The 18,430-nt window shown below is 47.3% G+C and overlaps 1 protein-coding gene across 3 annotated transcripts; it reads left to right on the plus strand.

Annotated features, from left to right (window-relative positions):
• Positions 1-14,018: 14,018 nt before the first annotated feature.
• On the plus strand, positions 14,019-18,179 carry ODF3B (outer dense fiber of sperm tails 3B). 3 transcript variants are annotated; one of them, XM_043967897.1, is made up of 7 exons: positions 14,019-14,103; positions 14,668-14,804; positions 15,201-15,404; positions 15,872-15,973; positions 16,232-16,353; positions 16,474-16,620; positions 17,015-18,179. In XM_043967897.1, exons 2-7 carry the CDS (start codon positions 14,696-14,698, stop codon positions 17,093-17,095), a joined length of 765 nt encoding a protein of 254 aa, XP_043823832.1. In that variant the 5' UTR covers positions 14,019-14,103; positions 14,668-14,695; the 3' UTR covers positions 17,096-18,179. The 3 variants fall into 3 exon arrangements, with proteins under 3 accessions (XP_043823832.1, XP_043823831.1, XP_043823833.1); XM_043967896.1 differs by having other exon boundaries at positions 14,057-14,103; positions 14,514-14,804; XM_043967898.1 differs by lacking the exon at positions 14,668-14,804 and adding an exon at positions 14,514-14,667 and having other exon boundaries at positions 14,057-14,103.
• Positions 18,180-18,430: the final 251 nt, after the last annotated feature.

Raw genomic sequence — 18,430 nt, forward strand, 5'->3', positions numbered from 1 at the left:
GAGGTGCCAATGAACCCCCAGGCAGAGATGTTCACTGTGCAGCTGGCACTGTGGACTGCAGCTCAGTAAACAGAGGGATCAAGGTCATTTGCCAAGAAAGGACACATCTCCTCCTTTACTCCAGGCTCTGATGGAAAGACTTGAAAAAGGAAAAGAAGGTCTGAAATAACCAGTTTGTGGAGAAGTATAGAAAGAGATGATCCATCAAGAACAAAAGGGGAAAAAACAAGAACAAAAGGCGGAAATGAGGGTTCAGCTGAGTCAGACAACAGGAATGATGCTAGAGGAGGGGCATTAGGCAGCATGGGTGCTGGGGCTAAGCCAGAGTTGGGTTTTTGGCAAAGTGTAATTTACCATGGGACAAGAAAACATAGGATTCAAGGGTAGAGAGGTCAGTGTATAGTTGTACCAGCTATCTGCAGAGCATGTATGTGTATATGTACATGTACATGTATATGTATGTGTATATGCATATGTATGTGTATATGCATGTATGCATGTGTATGTGTATATGCATATGTATATGTATGTGTACGTGTATATGTATGTGTATGTGTACGTGTATGTGTACATGTATATGTATGTGTATATGCATATGTATGTGTACGTGTACATGTGTGTATATGTACATGTATATGTACGTGTGTGTGTATGTGCACGTGTATATATGTTTGTGTGTATGTTATGTGTATATGCATATGTATGTGTATATGTATATGCATGTGTATATGTATGTGTGTATATGTATGTGTAGTGTATATGCATATGTATGTGTGTATGTGTATGTATGTGTATGTGTATCTGTATGTATGTATATACACACATTTATTTATTTATATTTATAGCACTTATGTAGTACTTACCTTAAGGTTCATAAAACATTTCACATGTTGTTATTATTATTATTATTTACATATTTGATCCTATTTGATCCATCAAACAACCCATTGAAGTAGTTTTTTATCCCTCTTTTATAGATAAGCTAAGGTAGAGAGCATAAGTGATTCGCCCAGGTTCACACATACATAGTGTCAGAGGGAGGATTTAAACTCAGGTCCAGCACTCTATCTATTATACTTCTTGTTTTTTGTTTTTGTTTCTTTGTGGGGAAATGAGGGTTAAGTGACTTGCCCAAGGTCACACAGCTAGTAAGTATCAAATGTCTGAGGCCAGATTTGAACTTGGGTCCTCCTGAATCCAGGGCCAGTACTTTATCCACTGTGCCACCTAGCTGCCCCCATTATACTTCTTAACTGCTTTTTGTTGGGGCTTGACTATAACAGAAGGAAGTTGAGATAACCAGTGATAGACTGGGGGAGTAAGGAAGAAGTGGGATACGTGGAGGTTACAATAAATGCCCAGAATGGGTTCAGGAAGAAGGAAGATGAATAAGAGGTCTGAGAAAATTCCAAAGTTCAGGATCATGAAGGTAGAACAATGGTGGGTAATGGTGAGATCAAGGGTTTGACCATCCACATTATACCTGATGGGAGTTGCAGAGGTTGATGAACTAGGAGCCCGTGTTTGAGGAGTTAACAACATGTATCCTGAAGATGGGAGTTGAGCTGGAGGGGAGGGCAAGTCAGGTGTTGAACTTGAGAAAAGAAAGGAAATGAAGAACCCAGGCATATGGGGTGAACTATAAAGGAGGAAATGTGCTATGAGCTCTCTATAATCTCTGTCTCTGCACCTCACGAGCCCTTGACGTCATCCCCCATTCTCTCCTCCTTTACTCCAGTCTGTAAATGGACAGACCTCCGTTGTCCAATGGACAGCTCCTTTTGTCTCCTCAAGCCCTCTCTGATATCCTATCTCTAAACTCTCTAACTGTTCCTTCCCTGTTGCCCACAAACATCCCCAGATGGTTCTTTCCCATCTTTAAAAACAAAAACAACCTTGTCTGACCCTTCCACCCCCTCAAACTATTATACTATATCTCTCCTCATTTTTTCAGCCAATCTCTTAGGAAAAGCTGTTCTTGTTGCCTCTGATTCTCTTTGTAATAAAGTTAGGAATCAACTGAATTCTTTCCTCAGTCTTGTAATCTGGCTCCAACCTCATCATCATCAGCTGAAACTGGTTTCTCCAAATTTGCCATGGCCAAATCAGATAGCCCTCTCTTGGTCCTTTTCCTCCTTGACCTTTCTGCTCCATTAGATACTATTGGCCGCCCTCTCCAGGATACTCTCTCCTTCCTTGGATTTCATTCCACTGTTTTCTCCTGGTTTTCCTCCTACCTGTCTGACTGGTCTTCATTGGTCTCCTTTGCTGGGCCATCACCCATCTCCTAGCCCTCAAATACAGCTGTAGTCTGCCCTGTGCCCTCCTCTCTCTACATGCCATTTTCTCTTGGTGACTTCATTAGCTCCCACAAGTTTAATTATCATCCCTATGAAAAGGATTAACTGATTTATACAGCCAGCCATTGTCTTTCCCCTGAGTTCCAGTGCCACATCACTAACTTCCTATTGGCTATTTCAACCTGGATGACAGGACCCATTCCAAACTCAGCCTATCCGAAAGAATTCAATGAGCTTCCCCTTCCCCCACCCTAACCCCTCTTCCAAATTTCCCTGTTTCTGTCAAGGGGGTTACCATACTTCTAGTGTTCCAGATTCACATCCTCAGTGTCATCCCTAAGTCTTCATTCTCATGTACCCCACATATCTAAGCAGTGTGTCAAGTCTTGCTCATTCTACCCCATCTCTCATAGCCCTCCCCTTCTCTCTACTCACATGGTTGTTCTCTGCTGCCATCTACTGGGTTGTTGTTTATCCTTCACCATTTTTTTTTTGTGAGCCAATTGGGGTTAAGTTACTTGCCCAAGGTCACACAGCTAGTAAGTGTTAAGTGTCTGAGGTCGGGTTTGAACTCAGGTCCTCCTGACTCCAGGGCCAGTGCTCTATTTACTGCGCCACTTAGCTGCCCCCATCTTTCACTTTCAAAGAAGACCAACGACCAGACATGATGTTGGGGTTGGAGTACAGTGTGTTTGGCTGTGGCTGATCAATCCAATGCAAGACTCTACCATAGGTCAGGCACAATTGGTCCATTCTTGGGTCCAGTGAGATTACCCAATGCCCTGGCCTGTCTGTGTGTAGGATTGTGGCTACAGCCCCCAGTGTGCCCGTACCTCCTGCTTCATCACTCATCCCTTGCCACAAGACTTCAAGATGGACAAAGTACATATGCCCAGCTCTTCTCCCTAAACTCCAGACCCCCAATAGATTTCACTCAACTCTTTCTGCCATAGCCTAAGTCACAGCCTGCCAGGCATTAAACCTGCCTGTTCAACACCTACAGTCTACAACTCTTCTCTAGATGAAGACACAAAGTCCCTTTTTATTTCTGTCATATGCCTCGGTCACTAAACTAGGTCTCCTTCAAATCGTCCCTGGAGTTCTGCTTAGCAAAATGGTGAAGATGTGGGGGTAAAGAGGCTCCTGTCAATCTCCTCTTCCAGAATGCCCTTGGCTGCCATGCAAATCCATTCATCCATCTAGTCCATTCTCTTGTCCCATTGTTTCGTACATGTGGAATCTGCCCCCGGAGAGGATGAGTGATGTATCAGATGTACCCAGCAGAACTGGGGTCCTAGGCAGCTGCAGCACCTTTCACAAGGATGTACACCCGGAGAACTTTACTAAGGTGAATATTTGTTGAATACTCAAATGTAAAGGTCATTATTTTACTTATCAAACCAAACTAAAATCTAACTCAATTTTTAAAAGAAAATTAACAACAAAACTTTACCTAAAAATTCAAGCTTAAAAATGAGGCAAGAAATACCATCACTTTTTCTGAGAATTGGCACATTACTTAGCTTGTGCCTGGGCACCCACAGCACATACTGCATGGGTACCTTTGAGTGGGATTTGAACCTAGCCCTTTTGACTCCAGGGATGGTGCTCTTTCCACTATGACACAAGGTCTCCCCTTTCTGCCAGAAAATGTTTGCCGTCTTTCCTCTTTTTGTATTCCCAAGGCTTAGTGGCATCTGAAACATAGTAAACATTTAATTAATGTTTGTTAACTGACTGACTGAATTTTGTCAAGTCTGGCATTGCTGTGAGTCAGTTGTGCATACAGCTCAGGTCCAAGGTGAATGGGGAGTGGCACATAATAAGCACTTAATAAATTCTTATTGACCAATGCATAGTCCCCCAAAGAGTCTTTACTTTCTGGGGAAGAATCTAAGGAGCTACTTGAATGCTTTATGTTTCTGGTTTTGTTCTTAGGCTCCTGTTTGTCCTTTGTGTCATGGATTTTCTCAAGAGGGTGAAAATAGGCTCCCTCCCCTCCTCCCAATTTGTAAAGTGAAAAGGTTGGATTCAATGATCTCTAAGTCCCTTTAGCTGCAAATGGACATTCCTATGCTACCCACACTGTATGCCAGGAGTCTATGGGAAGTGAAGACTGGGAGAAACCATGGTATGAACCACACCTAAGTTTGATTTTAGAGCTTTCCTCTAAAATAATTTCTGGAGTAGGAACATAAATGAAAGAAACAAAATGATACTTTGGGGTCAAGTTACCAGGATCAAACTTGGACTCCAAAGACCCTGGGTGGGACTGAGTCATAGGGCGCACATACAAATGCAAGCAAACAACATTTGATGCCAGATAGCAATGTTACCTGAGAAGCATGCAGAGGGAGCAAATGAGAAGGCAGGCAGTGCTGATTATTTCAATGCCACATGCAATTAAGCAGAAGTGTCATCAATATCATGTTACTACTATTAAGTGCAAACAACAGTGCTTAATAGCCATGCAGCACTGCTATAAGTAATAGGCACAATGCATTAATAATCCACAGTATTTGCAAACAATGCATTTGGAATCATACTGGATGCAGTGGGACAATCATGGGAGAAGAAAATCCCAATGTGGAAAAATAGCAAAATCTAAACTTTAAATAAGGAATTTATATATGGAAAATATTTCCCAAATGAGACAATCTATCAGTAAAACAAATTCAGCTGGAAAGGAAATATTCTTCAGTTCAATATTTTCTCAGGATTAATATTCCTATATGTGACCTTACTACTTCCAACACATGGTATATATACATGGAACAGTCGTGTGGGATAGGTAAATACCTCTGTTGTAGCCTAGAACCTGGACTCATTTGTGTGGGACAGAGGTAAAATTCCAGCCAAGGAGTCTGAATTAACTCAGCATGAGTAAATACCTGATTTAGCCACAAGATGGCACTCTGCTCCACCTGTTCCTAGATTATTAGCCATGGATAGCAACCCCATATGTGGTCACATAACTGAATGTGCCAAGTGAAAAAAAAAAAAGGCAACAGAAAAAGGTCACGTGTACCTATTTTACATACCTATGTACCCAGTGTCGCATAAAATTTCTTGAGCAGAAAGGGGTTGCAAGTGGAAAACACTTGTTTGTTTTGCAGGGCAAAGAGGGTTAAGTGACTTGCCCAGGGTCACACAGCTAGTAAGTGTCAAGTGTCTGAGGCTAGATTTGAACTCAGGTCCTCTTGAATCCAGGGCTAGTGTTTTATCCACTGCACCACCTAGCTGCCCACCAGTGGAAAACATTTAAGAAACCTAGGTCTAGGTCTGAAAAACTTGCTCACAGACTAGTCACTTTCTATCTGACTAAAGACCTGGCTTTCCCTGACAAAACGGTGTAATTATTGGAATGACGCCACCTGCTGGAGATTTACTATAGGAAAGCTCCGCCATGAGGAGAAGGCACCTGAGGGCAAGACATGTGGCTTTTCTTTGGTGTCAGGAAGTGACGTTTGCGTGTGGGAGGAAGAGGGGGCAAGGCTGGTGCTCTTTCATGAGGACTCTGGTGGAGAGTGGAGCTAAAGACGCGCTCTTTCTTTGATAGATAGATGAACCTAGGCCTTTCTCTCTCTCTTCACCAAATTCTTATTCTCCTTAATAAATGCTTAAAAGTTAACTCTTGCTAAAGTTTATAATTTATTGGCGACCACTCATTAGATATTTTAGACAGACTAGCTAGAATTTTAGCCCCTTACAACGGGGAGGGCTGCCACATGCAGAATTCCCTACTCCCAGGCTCCCAGGTTCCAATCCAGTCTAATAGATGAAATATTGATCAAATATTAAAACATAAAATCTACTATTTAGATCTCAGTTCACTGCCTCCATCTCTCTTAATTCCAGTAATTCACCTCCATATTATGGTCACATAATTTTTAATAATGGGGACTTAAAATACAAATGATGATATAAATTCTTCTAGCCACTCCCTCCCAGGTCTTCCCTGCAAATGGTATACTTTCTGAGTGTACATTACCAAGTCTCAAAAAGAGGAATAGGAGGGAGAGTTTTCACTCCCCTTCCTCAATTTCTTGGATTACAGGAAATTGAGGCAAACAAAAGAAAATGCCCTTTGATTGAACAGCCACCAGATATCTAGTAGCTGGAGGTATGAAGATGATTCTGGGTAATATACTATCTACTCAAACCACTAATTGGGTAGCACTCTATTCATGCCCTTTGCCTTTTGTCTTGACCCCTCTGGCACTGCCTTCTCCCCCCTGGAAGTCTAGATCAGAGGTTAAAAAAATACAAAAGAAAAAGAGAAGCAAAGTGCAAATGATGTCTTTTTATTCCCTCTCCTGATCCTCTTTTCCTCGTATAGAAAATCAAGGATGACTTGGGTGCAAGAGGAGGAAGGGGTCATCCTTGTCTTGTACCAAGATGTCAGAATTTGCCCTCCAAGTCTCTCTCTGAATCATTTTCTTAGGCCCAGAGAGGAGAAAAACATTCAAAGAGGTCAAGAAAAAGCAAAGTGAAGTTCTCTGGGGTTCTAGAGAGATCCAACCCCCACAGAGTAAATCATCCATCCTTCCTGGTGACTTCAGAGCTCATGCTGGGCAGGGTCAGACAGTCAAGTGATGAAGACTATATGCCTCTTCTGTACAAAATTAGAAAATTCAAGTACCAATGACATGACTAAGACTTGTTAGAACTCCCTTATTTTCCAGAGGAGCTGTATGAAAATCTAGCCTAGTGTATCAAAAATCCTTTGTGGTGACAGAAAATGGACCTGGTTGGATGTGCAAGTAGTACAAACCCTGAGGACAATCAAGACATACAGTCTTGGGTTTTTTTGCTGTTGTTGTTTTTAAGTGAGGCAATGGGGGTTAAGTGACTTGCCCAGGGTCACACAGCTAGTAAGTGTTATGTGTCTGAGACCGGATTTGAACTCAGGTACTCCTGACTCCAGGGCCGGTGCTCTATCCACTGCGCCACCTAGCCGCCCCAAGACATACAGTCTTGAAGCAGATCTTGAGCCATTTTGTGGTTTATGGGCCTTCCAAAGACATTCTTATTTGCTAGAGACTCTCTGTCTCACTTCCCCAACATTTCTAAGCCATTTGGGGTTTCATGAACCTTCCAAGAGATATCCTCAAGTGCAAAGACACCCCTCCCCCTTCCACATCCTATCATATTATTTGCTTTCCAACCTCAAACCATCAGACTTGAAGAAATCCAGCCACAGACACTTACCCTATAACTCTGAGAAAGCCACTTAACCTCTGTCTGCCTCAAATTTTTTATTTGTAAAATGGGGATAATAATAGTACCTACCTCCCAGGATTGTTGTGAAGATAAAATGAGATAAAATATTTGCAAAGTGCTTGGTACATAGTGTTTAATAAATGCTTGTTCCCTTTTAAGGATTGTTTGTATCTTTGCATCCACAGTATTTGGCACCCACTGGGAGCTCAATAAATGTTTTATTGGCTTATTGGTTGTTGTTACAAGCGAGTTACAGTTGTGCCATCTTGGTTCTCCCAACTTAGTACCATGCCTGGCCCAAAATAAGCACTTCACAAATGCTATGGAATCTGCCTCATCTGAAGCCCAGAAGCTCATAAGGGAAAGAAGACGAGAACCCGACAGGCCCTGCTCCATAACCAATGCAGTGACACCAGAGCAGGGAAGGAATAGGACCCCTGCCCCCTGAAAGCTTCTGGTCTAATGTGAGGCATGGTGGGAAAGTGTCATTCAGTGTCAGAGAGAGAGAACACTTAAAGGAGAGCTGGCCTGGGGAGGTCTCGGAAGAAAGTCGTAGCCCCTTGAGATGACACCTGGGGAGACGGGTCTTCTCTGACTGCCATCTTTCAGTTATTGCTGGGATAGATGCATCTACTGCCCACTGGACTGAAGCCCTCCAGCTCCCCATCTCTGTAACAATTCACCTCAGAGTCCCACCAAGCACCAGGTGCCTCCTAGGCAAGCAAGGCTGTACTCTCACAGGACAGCAGGGTAGGTGAAAAAGGCTCTGGATTTAGAAAAGATACAGGCTCAAAATCACCACTACCTAGATTGATGACCTTGATCAAGTCCCTTTCTCTTCCATTTGTTCAATGCTAATTCTTAGGCAATTATTTTCATCAGAAAGCTTTTTGTACCTCCTTTTCCATTTGGCCAATGTGGCTTTTCATGCTGTTGACTTTTTTCTCATGTCTTTCCTGCATCACCTTCATTTCTCTTTCCATTTTTTCCTCTGCCTCTCTAACTTTATCTTCAAAGTCCCTTTTGAGCACCTCTATGGCCTAAGACCAATTTATATTTTTCTTGGAATCTTTAGATATAGGGACATTGACATCTTCCTCTGAGGGTGCACCTCGATCTTCCTTGTCACCAAAGAAACTTTCTATGGTCCTCACCTTTCTCCGTCTGCTGTGGTAAAATTAAAATTCAAGTCACTCATTTGGGAGGGGCCACACCTGGCCCGCCCTGAAGTTACGTATGCTACTGAGGTCAGAAGGAGAAGCTTCTCTCCATAGGCAGTTTTTGAAGGACCTTCCCTTTGCGGGGAGGGAAATTGGACTTTGCTGAGGGGAGGCCGAGTCTCTTCTGGAGCTCTTTCTCTTCTTCCCTCTTCCTCCCTTCTGGTGGCATGAGCAGGAGGAGCAGCAGCCGAGTCATTCAAGCCTGGTTGTAAGTTATGCTTTCCATTGAAGCTACAGGCTCCAGGTGGTAAGGTACTCTGCTCTTTTGAATAGACTTAGGTTAGAGCCAGGATTAACCATATTTCCTTTTCCCTATTTCCTTGTCTTTGATTTTATTAATTTCACCTTTGCTGTTTACTTTATTCTCCCTAATAAAACATCTGTGGAACACAGGCTGTAAGGGTCCTTTCTTATTGGCCTGGGAGAAATATCTAAAAAGACAGTTTCTGAAGGGAGGGAGCTTTCAACCTAGAGGTTCCTCATTATCTCTGGGACTCCAATATTTAGGCGAGCCACCCAATTAACTCTTCATATATTAAATTTGGCCCCCACACTGCTCATCTTGCCTTTCAGCTCCTTAAAGTGGGGCACTGTTTCCAGGCTGCACTATCCCAAGCTTCAGAAGGTCCCAGGTGGTATGATTTAAGGAGGATCAAGTTCTTCATTCACCTGGCCTGTTCCCTCGTCCGTAGATGACCCCAGACCAATTTGCTAATCAACCAGCTTTGTGTGTTGTGGTTGTCAGCCCTGATGAGCCTGTGCCCCTCCCCCACCTGGGCCACTGCTACACAAGCCTACCTCCTGGTTCCCAGCAGGGGTGAAAAACCCAAGTTTTGCCTCAGCACCAGCATAGACCCCTGTAATCTCCCCCTGCCAAGGGCTCAGCCCTCTCACTGAACTGTGAGCTTAGTTCCAGACAACACTGGCACTTCAGCTGATTCAGAGACTCTGTGGGGTCTCTTTCTCTAGCAAGGCCTTCCTGGGACTGGGGTCTGTGTCAGGATGACTGTGGGGTTGGGCTCCACTCCTGTCTCAGCACAGCAGCTCCCTCCTTCTGACCTTCCAAGCCATCCTTCGTTGGAAGATTATTTTGGCACATTCTTCTATGGATTTTGCTGCTCCAGGAATTGTCCTATGGCTTTATTTGGATGGGTTTTTTTTTTGACCAATCATGTCATGAGTTTGAGAGCTCACTGCCTTTCCTCCTAGATATTTTTTTGACAGTAGTTAGGTGGTACAGTGGATAGAGTGCTTGGCCTGGAATCAGGAAGACTCATCTCCCTGAATCCCTTTCTCTTGCTAGGTCTGTTTCTGCAACTCAAAACAAGGAGGTTGGCAATGGTGATTTCTAAGTCCTCTACCATCTCTGACCTTCTCTGTTCTAAAGCCCTTCCCAACTTTGATACCCACTGTTCTAAAGCCCCCCACTCACCCAGTCCTGACATCCCCTCTTCTAAAGCCCCTCCCAGTCCTGACATTCTCTGTTCTAAGGCCCCTCCCAGTCCTGACAATCTCTGTTCTAAGACCCCTCTCAGTCCTGACATCCCCTATTCTAAGACCCCTCCCAGTCCTGACATTCTCTGTTCTAAGGCCCCTCCCAGTCCTGACATCCCCTCTTCTAAAGCCCCTCCCAGTCCTGACATTCTCTGTTCTAAAGTCCCTCCTAGCCCTGACACTCAGTGTTCTAAGGCCCCTCCCAGATCTAACATTCCATGATCATTTGAGCTCCTACATATAACCTGGATCATCACAAAATAAATGCCCATCTGGTGTTTGGACATTACTGGCATTGAGAATATGCATGTTTATGAAAAGTGAGATATCCCTCATTTGCCTTTGCTTTCGTGCTTTCCTTGCCCCTAATCCTGGATTTGCTGCCTCTCCCCTCTCCTCCCCCACATTCCTCAGCTCTGAGTCATCTATCTTTTGTCCCCACCATTGCTGGGCTGAAGCCTCCAAGGTCACTCTCTTCAACCTTTCTGACCTGTCTATTACCATGGACACTGTAGAGCATCCTCCTCTCTTTTCTCCTACCTGACCACTCCTCAGTCCTTCTGCAGTACCTGACCTAGGCACTTCTCTCTCTCCGTCCTCACTCGGTGCCCTCAGCAGCCCTTAGCAGCTCTCACCTCCCCAGGGATGATCTCAGAAGAATATAACCATCCCTAGTCTTTCTCCCAGTGCTGCATCACCATCTCTGCCTGCTGGACAGCTCCACCTGTATGGCTGTCTCATCACTCCTCAAATGCAACAGTACCTTCTTTCCTAAGGTCCTTCCCCCCAAGCTTTCCCATTTCTTTTAGCAGCACCATGATCCTCCCAGGTTCACAAACTCAAACTCATCTGCTTATCCCTGTCCTCTTTCTCACTGTCCATATCCAAGCATTGCAATCTATCTTCTGTCAGTTTTGACTCAACAAGAATTAACGAAATATTCTTCCTCCAAAAATGCAGAGAAGTAGGGGTCTTCTGGGACCAAATATTCTAAACATGGTCATTTGGAAGTTTTTGTTTAGTGGTTATAAGTGAAGGTGTGACCTAGAGTGAACTGGGGGTTGAAATAACTGTGATATAAAGACAAAAGGCATCATCAATAAAACACCTTTTTTTAAAACTATCAAAGTTTATTTGCATAGCATCTCTCCACTCACACAGCCTGGCCCAGGCCCTCATTGTCTCTCACCAGGACTATGATGATGGCTTTCTGGTCGGTCCCCTTGCCTCTCTCTCTCTACTCCAGCCCAGGCAACAGCTGTCATAATAATCTCCCTAAAGCTCAAGTCAAACACTTCCCTCCTGCTCAGATGTCTTCAGTAAATCTCTTATTGCTTCCAGGATAAAGTGCAGCTTCCTCAGGCTACCATTAAAGACCCTCCTCAATTCAATTTCAACCTGGGAAGACTATAATGGCAGGAATTATTGGAAGGCTGGATCCAACTGGGGACACTCAGGAAGCAGACATGAATGCAGGACTGGTGCATGAAAGAAGTGCCAGGAGTGGACCCAAGATTCACACAGTGAAGGCGGTTGAAGTCCAGGACAAAATGAGGTTGTTTTGGAAGAGCTAGGGAAAACTGAGAGAAGAAACCTGAGGCACCATCATATTCTCAAGCCCTTGAAAAACTGGAGGAGCCATGACAGATTGGAAGGAGGAAAATCAGGAGCACATGACCTTTTAAAAATATTTTATTGTTTTCTAGTTACATGTAAAACAATTTGTAATATTCATTTCTTTAAAAAAATTTTGAGTACCACTAAGGCATCGTTGGTGAAGTTGTGAACTGATCCGACCATTCTGGAGAACAATTTGGAACCATGCCAAAAGAGCTATAAAACTTCGCATATACTTTGATCCAGTGACACTACTGCTAGGTCTGATTCCCAAAGAGATCATTAAAAAGGGAAAAGGATCCACATGTACAGAAATATTCATAGCAACTCTCTTTGGGGTAGCAAAGAATTGGAAATTGAGGGTATGTCCATCAATTGGGGAATGGCTGAACAAATTGTGGTATGTGATTATGATGGAATACTATTGTTCTATAAGAAATGATGTGCAGGCAGATTTCAGAAAAACCTGGAAAGACTTACATGACTTGATGCTAAGTGAAGTGAGCAGAACCAGGAAAACATTGTTATACAGTAACAGTAACATTGTGTGATGATCAACTGTGATTGACTTAGCTGTTCTCAGCAATACAATGATCCAAGACAATTCCAAAAGACTCTTGATGGAAAATGCTATCCATATCCAAAGAGACAACTATGGAGTCTGAAAGATGGAAGCAGACTATTTTCACTTTTTTTGCTTCTTTCTTGTGTTTTTTTTCCCCTTTTGCTCTGATTCTTCTTTCACAACATGGCTAATGTGGAAATTTGTTTAATATGATTGTACTTGTATAACCTATATCAGATTGCTTGCTGTCTTGGGAAGGAAGTAAGGGAGGGAGAAAAATGTGGAACTCAAAATCTTATAAAAATCAATGTTGAAAACTTTCTTTACATGTGATTGGAAAAAAATACTCTTGAGGATAAAATATTTGAGTTCCAAATTCTGTTTCCCTTCTTCTCTCACCCCCCCCAACAGCAAGCAATTTGATATAGGTAATAAATGTGCAGTCATGCAAAACATTTCCATGTTAGTCATGTAAAAGAAAACCAAAGACAAAAAAAAATTAAAAGTTAAAAAATAGTATGCCTCAGTGGGCATTCAGAGTCCATCTGCTCTTTCTCTGGAAGTGGATATCATTTTTCATCATAAATCCTTTGTAATTGTCTTGGATCATTGTATTGCTGAGAAAGGCTAAGTCATTCACAGTTGATCATCATGCAAAATTGCTGTTACTATGTACAATGTTCTCCTGGTTCTGCTCACTTTACTGTGCATCAGTTCATGTAAGTCTTTCCAGGTTTTTCTGAAATCTGCCTGTTCACCATTTCTTATAGCACAGTGTTATTCCATTACAATCATATACTACAACTTGTTCAGCCATTCCCCAATTGATGAGCATCCCTTTAATTTCCAATTCTTTGACATCACAAATATAAATATTTTGTACATAACAATCCTTTTCTTTTAAAAAAAATCTCTTTGAGATTCAGACCTAGTAGTGATATTGCTGTATCAAAGGATATGTACAGTATTATAGCCCTTTGGGCATAGTTCCAAATTGCTCTCCAGAATGGTTGGATCAGTTCACAATTTCACTATTGGTGCATTAATGAGTGACAAGTAAGCTGACTAAAGTCAAAGGAGGAATGGGGCCTGGGGTGGGGAATCACTGGGGTCAAAAACCATAGAAAATTCAAGGAGCATGAGGACTGAAGAAAGTACATAGCCTTGGACATCTAGAGAACACTGATGATCTTGGAAAGAGAGCAGTCTGGGGCTAGGAGGAGCAATCATCAATGTTCCTTGCCCCTGCTTTGGGGCAAGCAAGAGGGCAAGCATGCTAACCTTTATTTCACTGTGGAGGAATTAAGGTCCACAGAGAGCAAAGGATAAGACCTAGTTCTCACAGGATGTCAGGGACAGAGCCAGGATTGGAACCCAAGTGTCCAGATTCCCATTTCTGAGCTCCGACCAGTTCCCAAGCTCCAGGGAAAGCGATGGTGAAATAAAGGTTGGGTTGAGTGACAGTGTGGGGGTGGGGGGAAAGCAGAGCCAGCTTTGGTGCGAACAGGGCCACAATGAGGCGGCGGGGCGGGGCCACAATAGGGTTTGTGGGCGGGGCTTTGGAGCAGGGGGCGGGGCTGGGGCTAGGCCTAGGGGTCCCGGGCCTCCCACCCGGATGGTCAGTTTGTTTCTGAGCCGCCGCTTCTTCAGGCTCCTCCCCACCGCTCTGCTGGGGACGAAACAGGTGAGTGCAGCTCCAGAAGTGGCTGCGGGCCTTCCCCTTCCCCCAACTTTCAACTCTTCCTGATGTTAGAGTCTACATAACATCCTCAGGGCCGGGATCCCCATTCACCACCCCAAATCTCCCACTGACTCCTCCAGAATCCCTCACTGTGGACCCCCAAACCTCTTAGTGATCCACTCAGAGTCCCCTCATTATGAACCCCAAACCGCCCGCTGACCACCCCAATCCCTCACTGACCGAGTCCCCTCGAATCTCCTACTGAGGTTCCTCCCTATCACCCTGATTCTTGCCACTTTGCGGGCCAGATGGAGACGGGGCCATGGGGTCCTTGGTTTCGGCCTCTGGAGGCAAGGTGACCTTGGTGTTCTGGGCCCCCAGTCGCCCCCCCCCCAATTCCTTCCCACCAAAAGGTCTGTTTGTTGTCCGGGTGCCTCGGAGACCAGCCGGAGGCGTGGCCGATCTGGCCGCTACAGCCCTAGTGGCCAAATGCTACCAGCACTGAAGAGGGGTGCAGACTCCCAAGGGGAGCCTCTGGCGGGGTCGACAGCATCTTCTGGCTCTCAGGTGCCGCAAACCTCGTCTAAAATCCGGGATGGACAACAATGTGTGGGTGGGCTCTTGGCGGCCCCACCGACCCCGGGGCCCCATTGCAGCGCTCTACAGTGGTCCTGGGCCCAAGTACCAGCTGCCCCCTAGCACCGGTACGGCACGTCCCGGGTGGGGAGACTGGGAGGTTCGGAGGGAGAGAGGACTCTGAGCCCCCAACCCCACGGCAGCCCTAGTGCTTTAGTGAGTGCACTAGCCTAAGCCGCACCCCCCGCACCCCCCTTCCTAGGAGACTGCGGGAGGGCTGGGTGAGAGAGGGGTTGTATTCGGCAGGATGCTCGGCCTCCAGCCACGGGAAGGCAAGGTCCGCCTTGCCCAGGAGGGCTCTGGGCAGAAGACCCGGCCCAGTGTACCAGAGGGCAGCGAGCCTCCAGCTCGGCCGAGTCCTGGGAAACCTGGGAAGTTGATGGGCGGCTTCTGAACAAGGAATGGGGTGGACTCCCCTACCCAACTCCGCATCCCCTTCCTCCCTGGCTTCCCTCCTCCCCCAGGTTATAAGATGCACGATCCATCCCGTTTTCGGGCACCTGCTTACACGTTTGGCATCAGGACCCCAGCACACAACCTGACGTGTGGCCCAGGCCCCGGGCACCTCATCCCGCAGCGCATGACAGTTCGGGGCCCCGACGGCGGGCCGGCCTTCTCCATCTACGGGCGGCCCCGAGATTGCCGCCTGTTCCGCACTCCGGGCCCTGGTCAGAGAGGACCCAAGCGGAGAGTTCAGCCACCCTGCTCTGGGTCCCAAATCTAAGCCTGACGCCCTGCCCCCGACACACAATACCTTGGCTCCAAAACTCCAGTCTGGGCCCCGATTCCCCCAGAAGCCCTGGCGGGGGCGGGGGATGGGAGGGGACTAGCTTTCTCAATTCTCACTGATAGGACTCGGAGACAGAGGGAGGACCTACTCCACCCTCACCGCGGAGGACCCCAACCTGACCGCCCTAAGGTTTCCCTTGACTTGAACAACCCTGCTAGATTCTGCCTTGGCAGGCACCTCGGTGGGACCCGAACAGACCACACTCGGCCTGAGCCTCCCTTCTCTGGCCCCTATCACTCGTGGATCTAGGGCCCAACTGTCCCCTAGGATCCCACAGCCCACCTGAAGACGCCCAAGCCCTCCAATCGTGCCACCCAGGGACCGACCCAATCCTCCTCCCCGCAGGTCGCTACTTTCCCGAGCGGGCCACCAATCTCGCATTCCCCAAAGCCCCGGGGCACTCTTTGGCCGGCCGTACCAAAGACTTTCAGGAGGACCATACCCCCGGTGAGCCCCCCCCCCCCACACACACACACACACGAAAGGGAGTTTGGGCAGCTTCCTTCTCTTCTCTGGGCCTGTTGTAAAATGAAAGGATAACGGGGCGGGGCGGGGCGGGGCTGATGATCTTACGGAGAGTCCTTCGAGGTCACTTCCAAACGTGGTAAGGGAAGGGATCGCACACACCCCAGCAGTCAGGGAACAGATCTCCCACACTCCCACCTCCCCCGCTCAATCCGCTCTTCTCGCGTCCTTGTGCCCCAGGCCCGGCGGCCTACACGGTTCCCTCGCTCTTCGGCTGCCGTCTGATCCACAAGACTTCGGCTCCCACTTACTCCATCTATGGCCGAAGTGCTGTGGGCGGCTTCTGCCAAGACCTGAGCAAGGTGGGGACGGAGGGGCGCAGGCTGGGACAAGAAGGGATGGGAGGGAAGGGAGGAGAGGAGAGAGAACGAGGCGGACTGTCCGGCTGTAAGATCTGAATCGCCACACCCCCGCCCCTGCAGACCCCGGGCCCCTGTGCTTATCACGAGGTGAATCCCTGTGTGTACAAGACGAGGGCCCCGCAGTACACGATGCAGCCCCGCACTTCCCTGCCGCAGGACAACTCCGTGAAGCCTGGTCCTGCTGCGTACCGTCCTCACAAAATGCTGGTGGGATTGTGAAGGGGGGAAACCAGCTGGCGGGGTGGGGGAAAGAGGGAGAAAGAGAGAAAGAGGGAGTAGAGGAGGAGGAAGGGAGAAAGAGAAAGAGGGAGGGAGGGAGAGAGACAGAGAGAGAGGATGACTCAGAGAGATGATTTGGGGTACTCAAAGAGGTGCGAGCTAAGTGCCCTCAAAAAGGTGGAGTATTCAGGGAAGACTAGGGGGCTTCGAGAGAGGTGAGCAGAGGCCCCAGAGAGATGGGAGAAGGGGAGAAAAGGTCCAGAAACTCAGGGGCTCCTTGGACCCAGGGGCCTCAGAAGGGTGAAGGGTGAAGGGAGCTCAAAGGCCTGCCGAGGGGGGAAAGGGGGGAGGGCTCCTGCTCAGCTGTCCCTCTCCCCGGCAGTGTCGCAATGCTCCTGGTCCCACCTTCGGGATCCGCCACTCCCAGTATGAAGCCCCGCTTATCGTGGATCCACAAGATTAACCCCTGGGAGGCCGGGCAGGCGAAACACCACAAAGATATCTCCCGTAAAGCCTCCTGGCCCAGCCCCGCCTCTGTCCATTTGTCCGGCCGCCCCCATCCCTTTGAGCGTCCGCGTGTGTGGCTGTGGCCGCTGCCTCCCTTCCGTCGACATCAAGCAGGCCCCCGGCGGGCCACAGAGTATACTTCCTTTTTCTCGGGTCCTGGGCAGCAGTGCCCCTACCGCCCCTGCAGCGGGAGCCCCTGCCCTTAGCCTAAGCCTGAGCCTGTCTGTCTGTCTGTGTGCCTGTGGCCCCGTGGGGGAATAAACCTCGACCTCAGTGTGCTGCTTCTTGGTCCTCTCAGCCTGGCCAGCAAACATTCCATCAGCCCCAGGGCCAGCCAGGGCCCGCCAGGCCCAGGAGGGGAAAGAGACCCTAACATAACAGCCTGTTTGGGGTCCTATTTCTGGGCGCTCCGGACTCAGGCCTTGGCCCCACCCACAAGCAACTGGCTCTGCAAACTGGAGAGTACAATTAGGAAGTGCTGCCCCCGCTGGGAAAGTTCTCCTTTCCCCACTGTGTCTTTCAGTCCTACCCTGGCCCAGACTGGCCTTTGGGTTTAACTGTTTGAGAAGCTGGCCTCCTTAATGGCCCCGTTTAGCATAAAGACTGTTGGACTAGATGGTAGGGACTAGGAGGGGGAGACAGAAGGTTCCCTCGTCTTGAGGTTTCCATCAGTCCTCATATGACTCTCTTACCTCAGTTCCCTTCTTGGTAAAATGGAGATAACAACCCAGGCACCATCTCCATGACTGAGCAAAGTGTTTTTCAAATTCAGGAGCTCTATCCACATTTTGGTATGCTTACCCCTTAGGGTCCCTTAATGCCTGGAGATAGGCCCACTTCTGAGATCTTGAGCATGGGGGGGGGGGGAGGGGGTTACTCTTTGCCTAACACTGTGCCAGGGGATACAAGAGCCTTGTGAGACAACTTTATCTATAAAAAAATGCTGAGTCTTCTGTTCAGGAAGAGGGGTATTTAGCCCACATCGGCAGGTTAGTTAGGAAATAGCACAAGGCAGTCCTATTGGGCTGAGGGCCATTCCAGAGTGCCCCATTGTGTGAGGACAGAACACCCTCTCTGAAACCCCTGGCACAACCCCCCACCCCCACCCCCTGCCCTGACTCTGCTAGCACAGCATCCTCCTGGGAGGACACAACTTTCAGACCTGTTGCATCAGTGCCACTGGTGATTCATGGAAAAGCCAGGAGGCTCTGGAAATAGCTGGGCTGCACACGGCTTGCCCACTTTCCCCTACATGCCTTAGAGATGAGTGGAGCTTGGTTCCAGCATTCAT

This window comes from Dromiciops gliroides, chromosome 5 (genome assembly GCF_019393635.1).
Source record: "Dromiciops gliroides isolate mDroGli1 chromosome 5, mDroGli1.pri, whole genome shotgun sequence".
In the NCBI taxonomy this organism is placed as follows: Eukaryota; Metazoa; Chordata; class Mammalia; order Microbiotheria; family Microbiotheriidae; genus Dromiciops; species Dromiciops gliroides.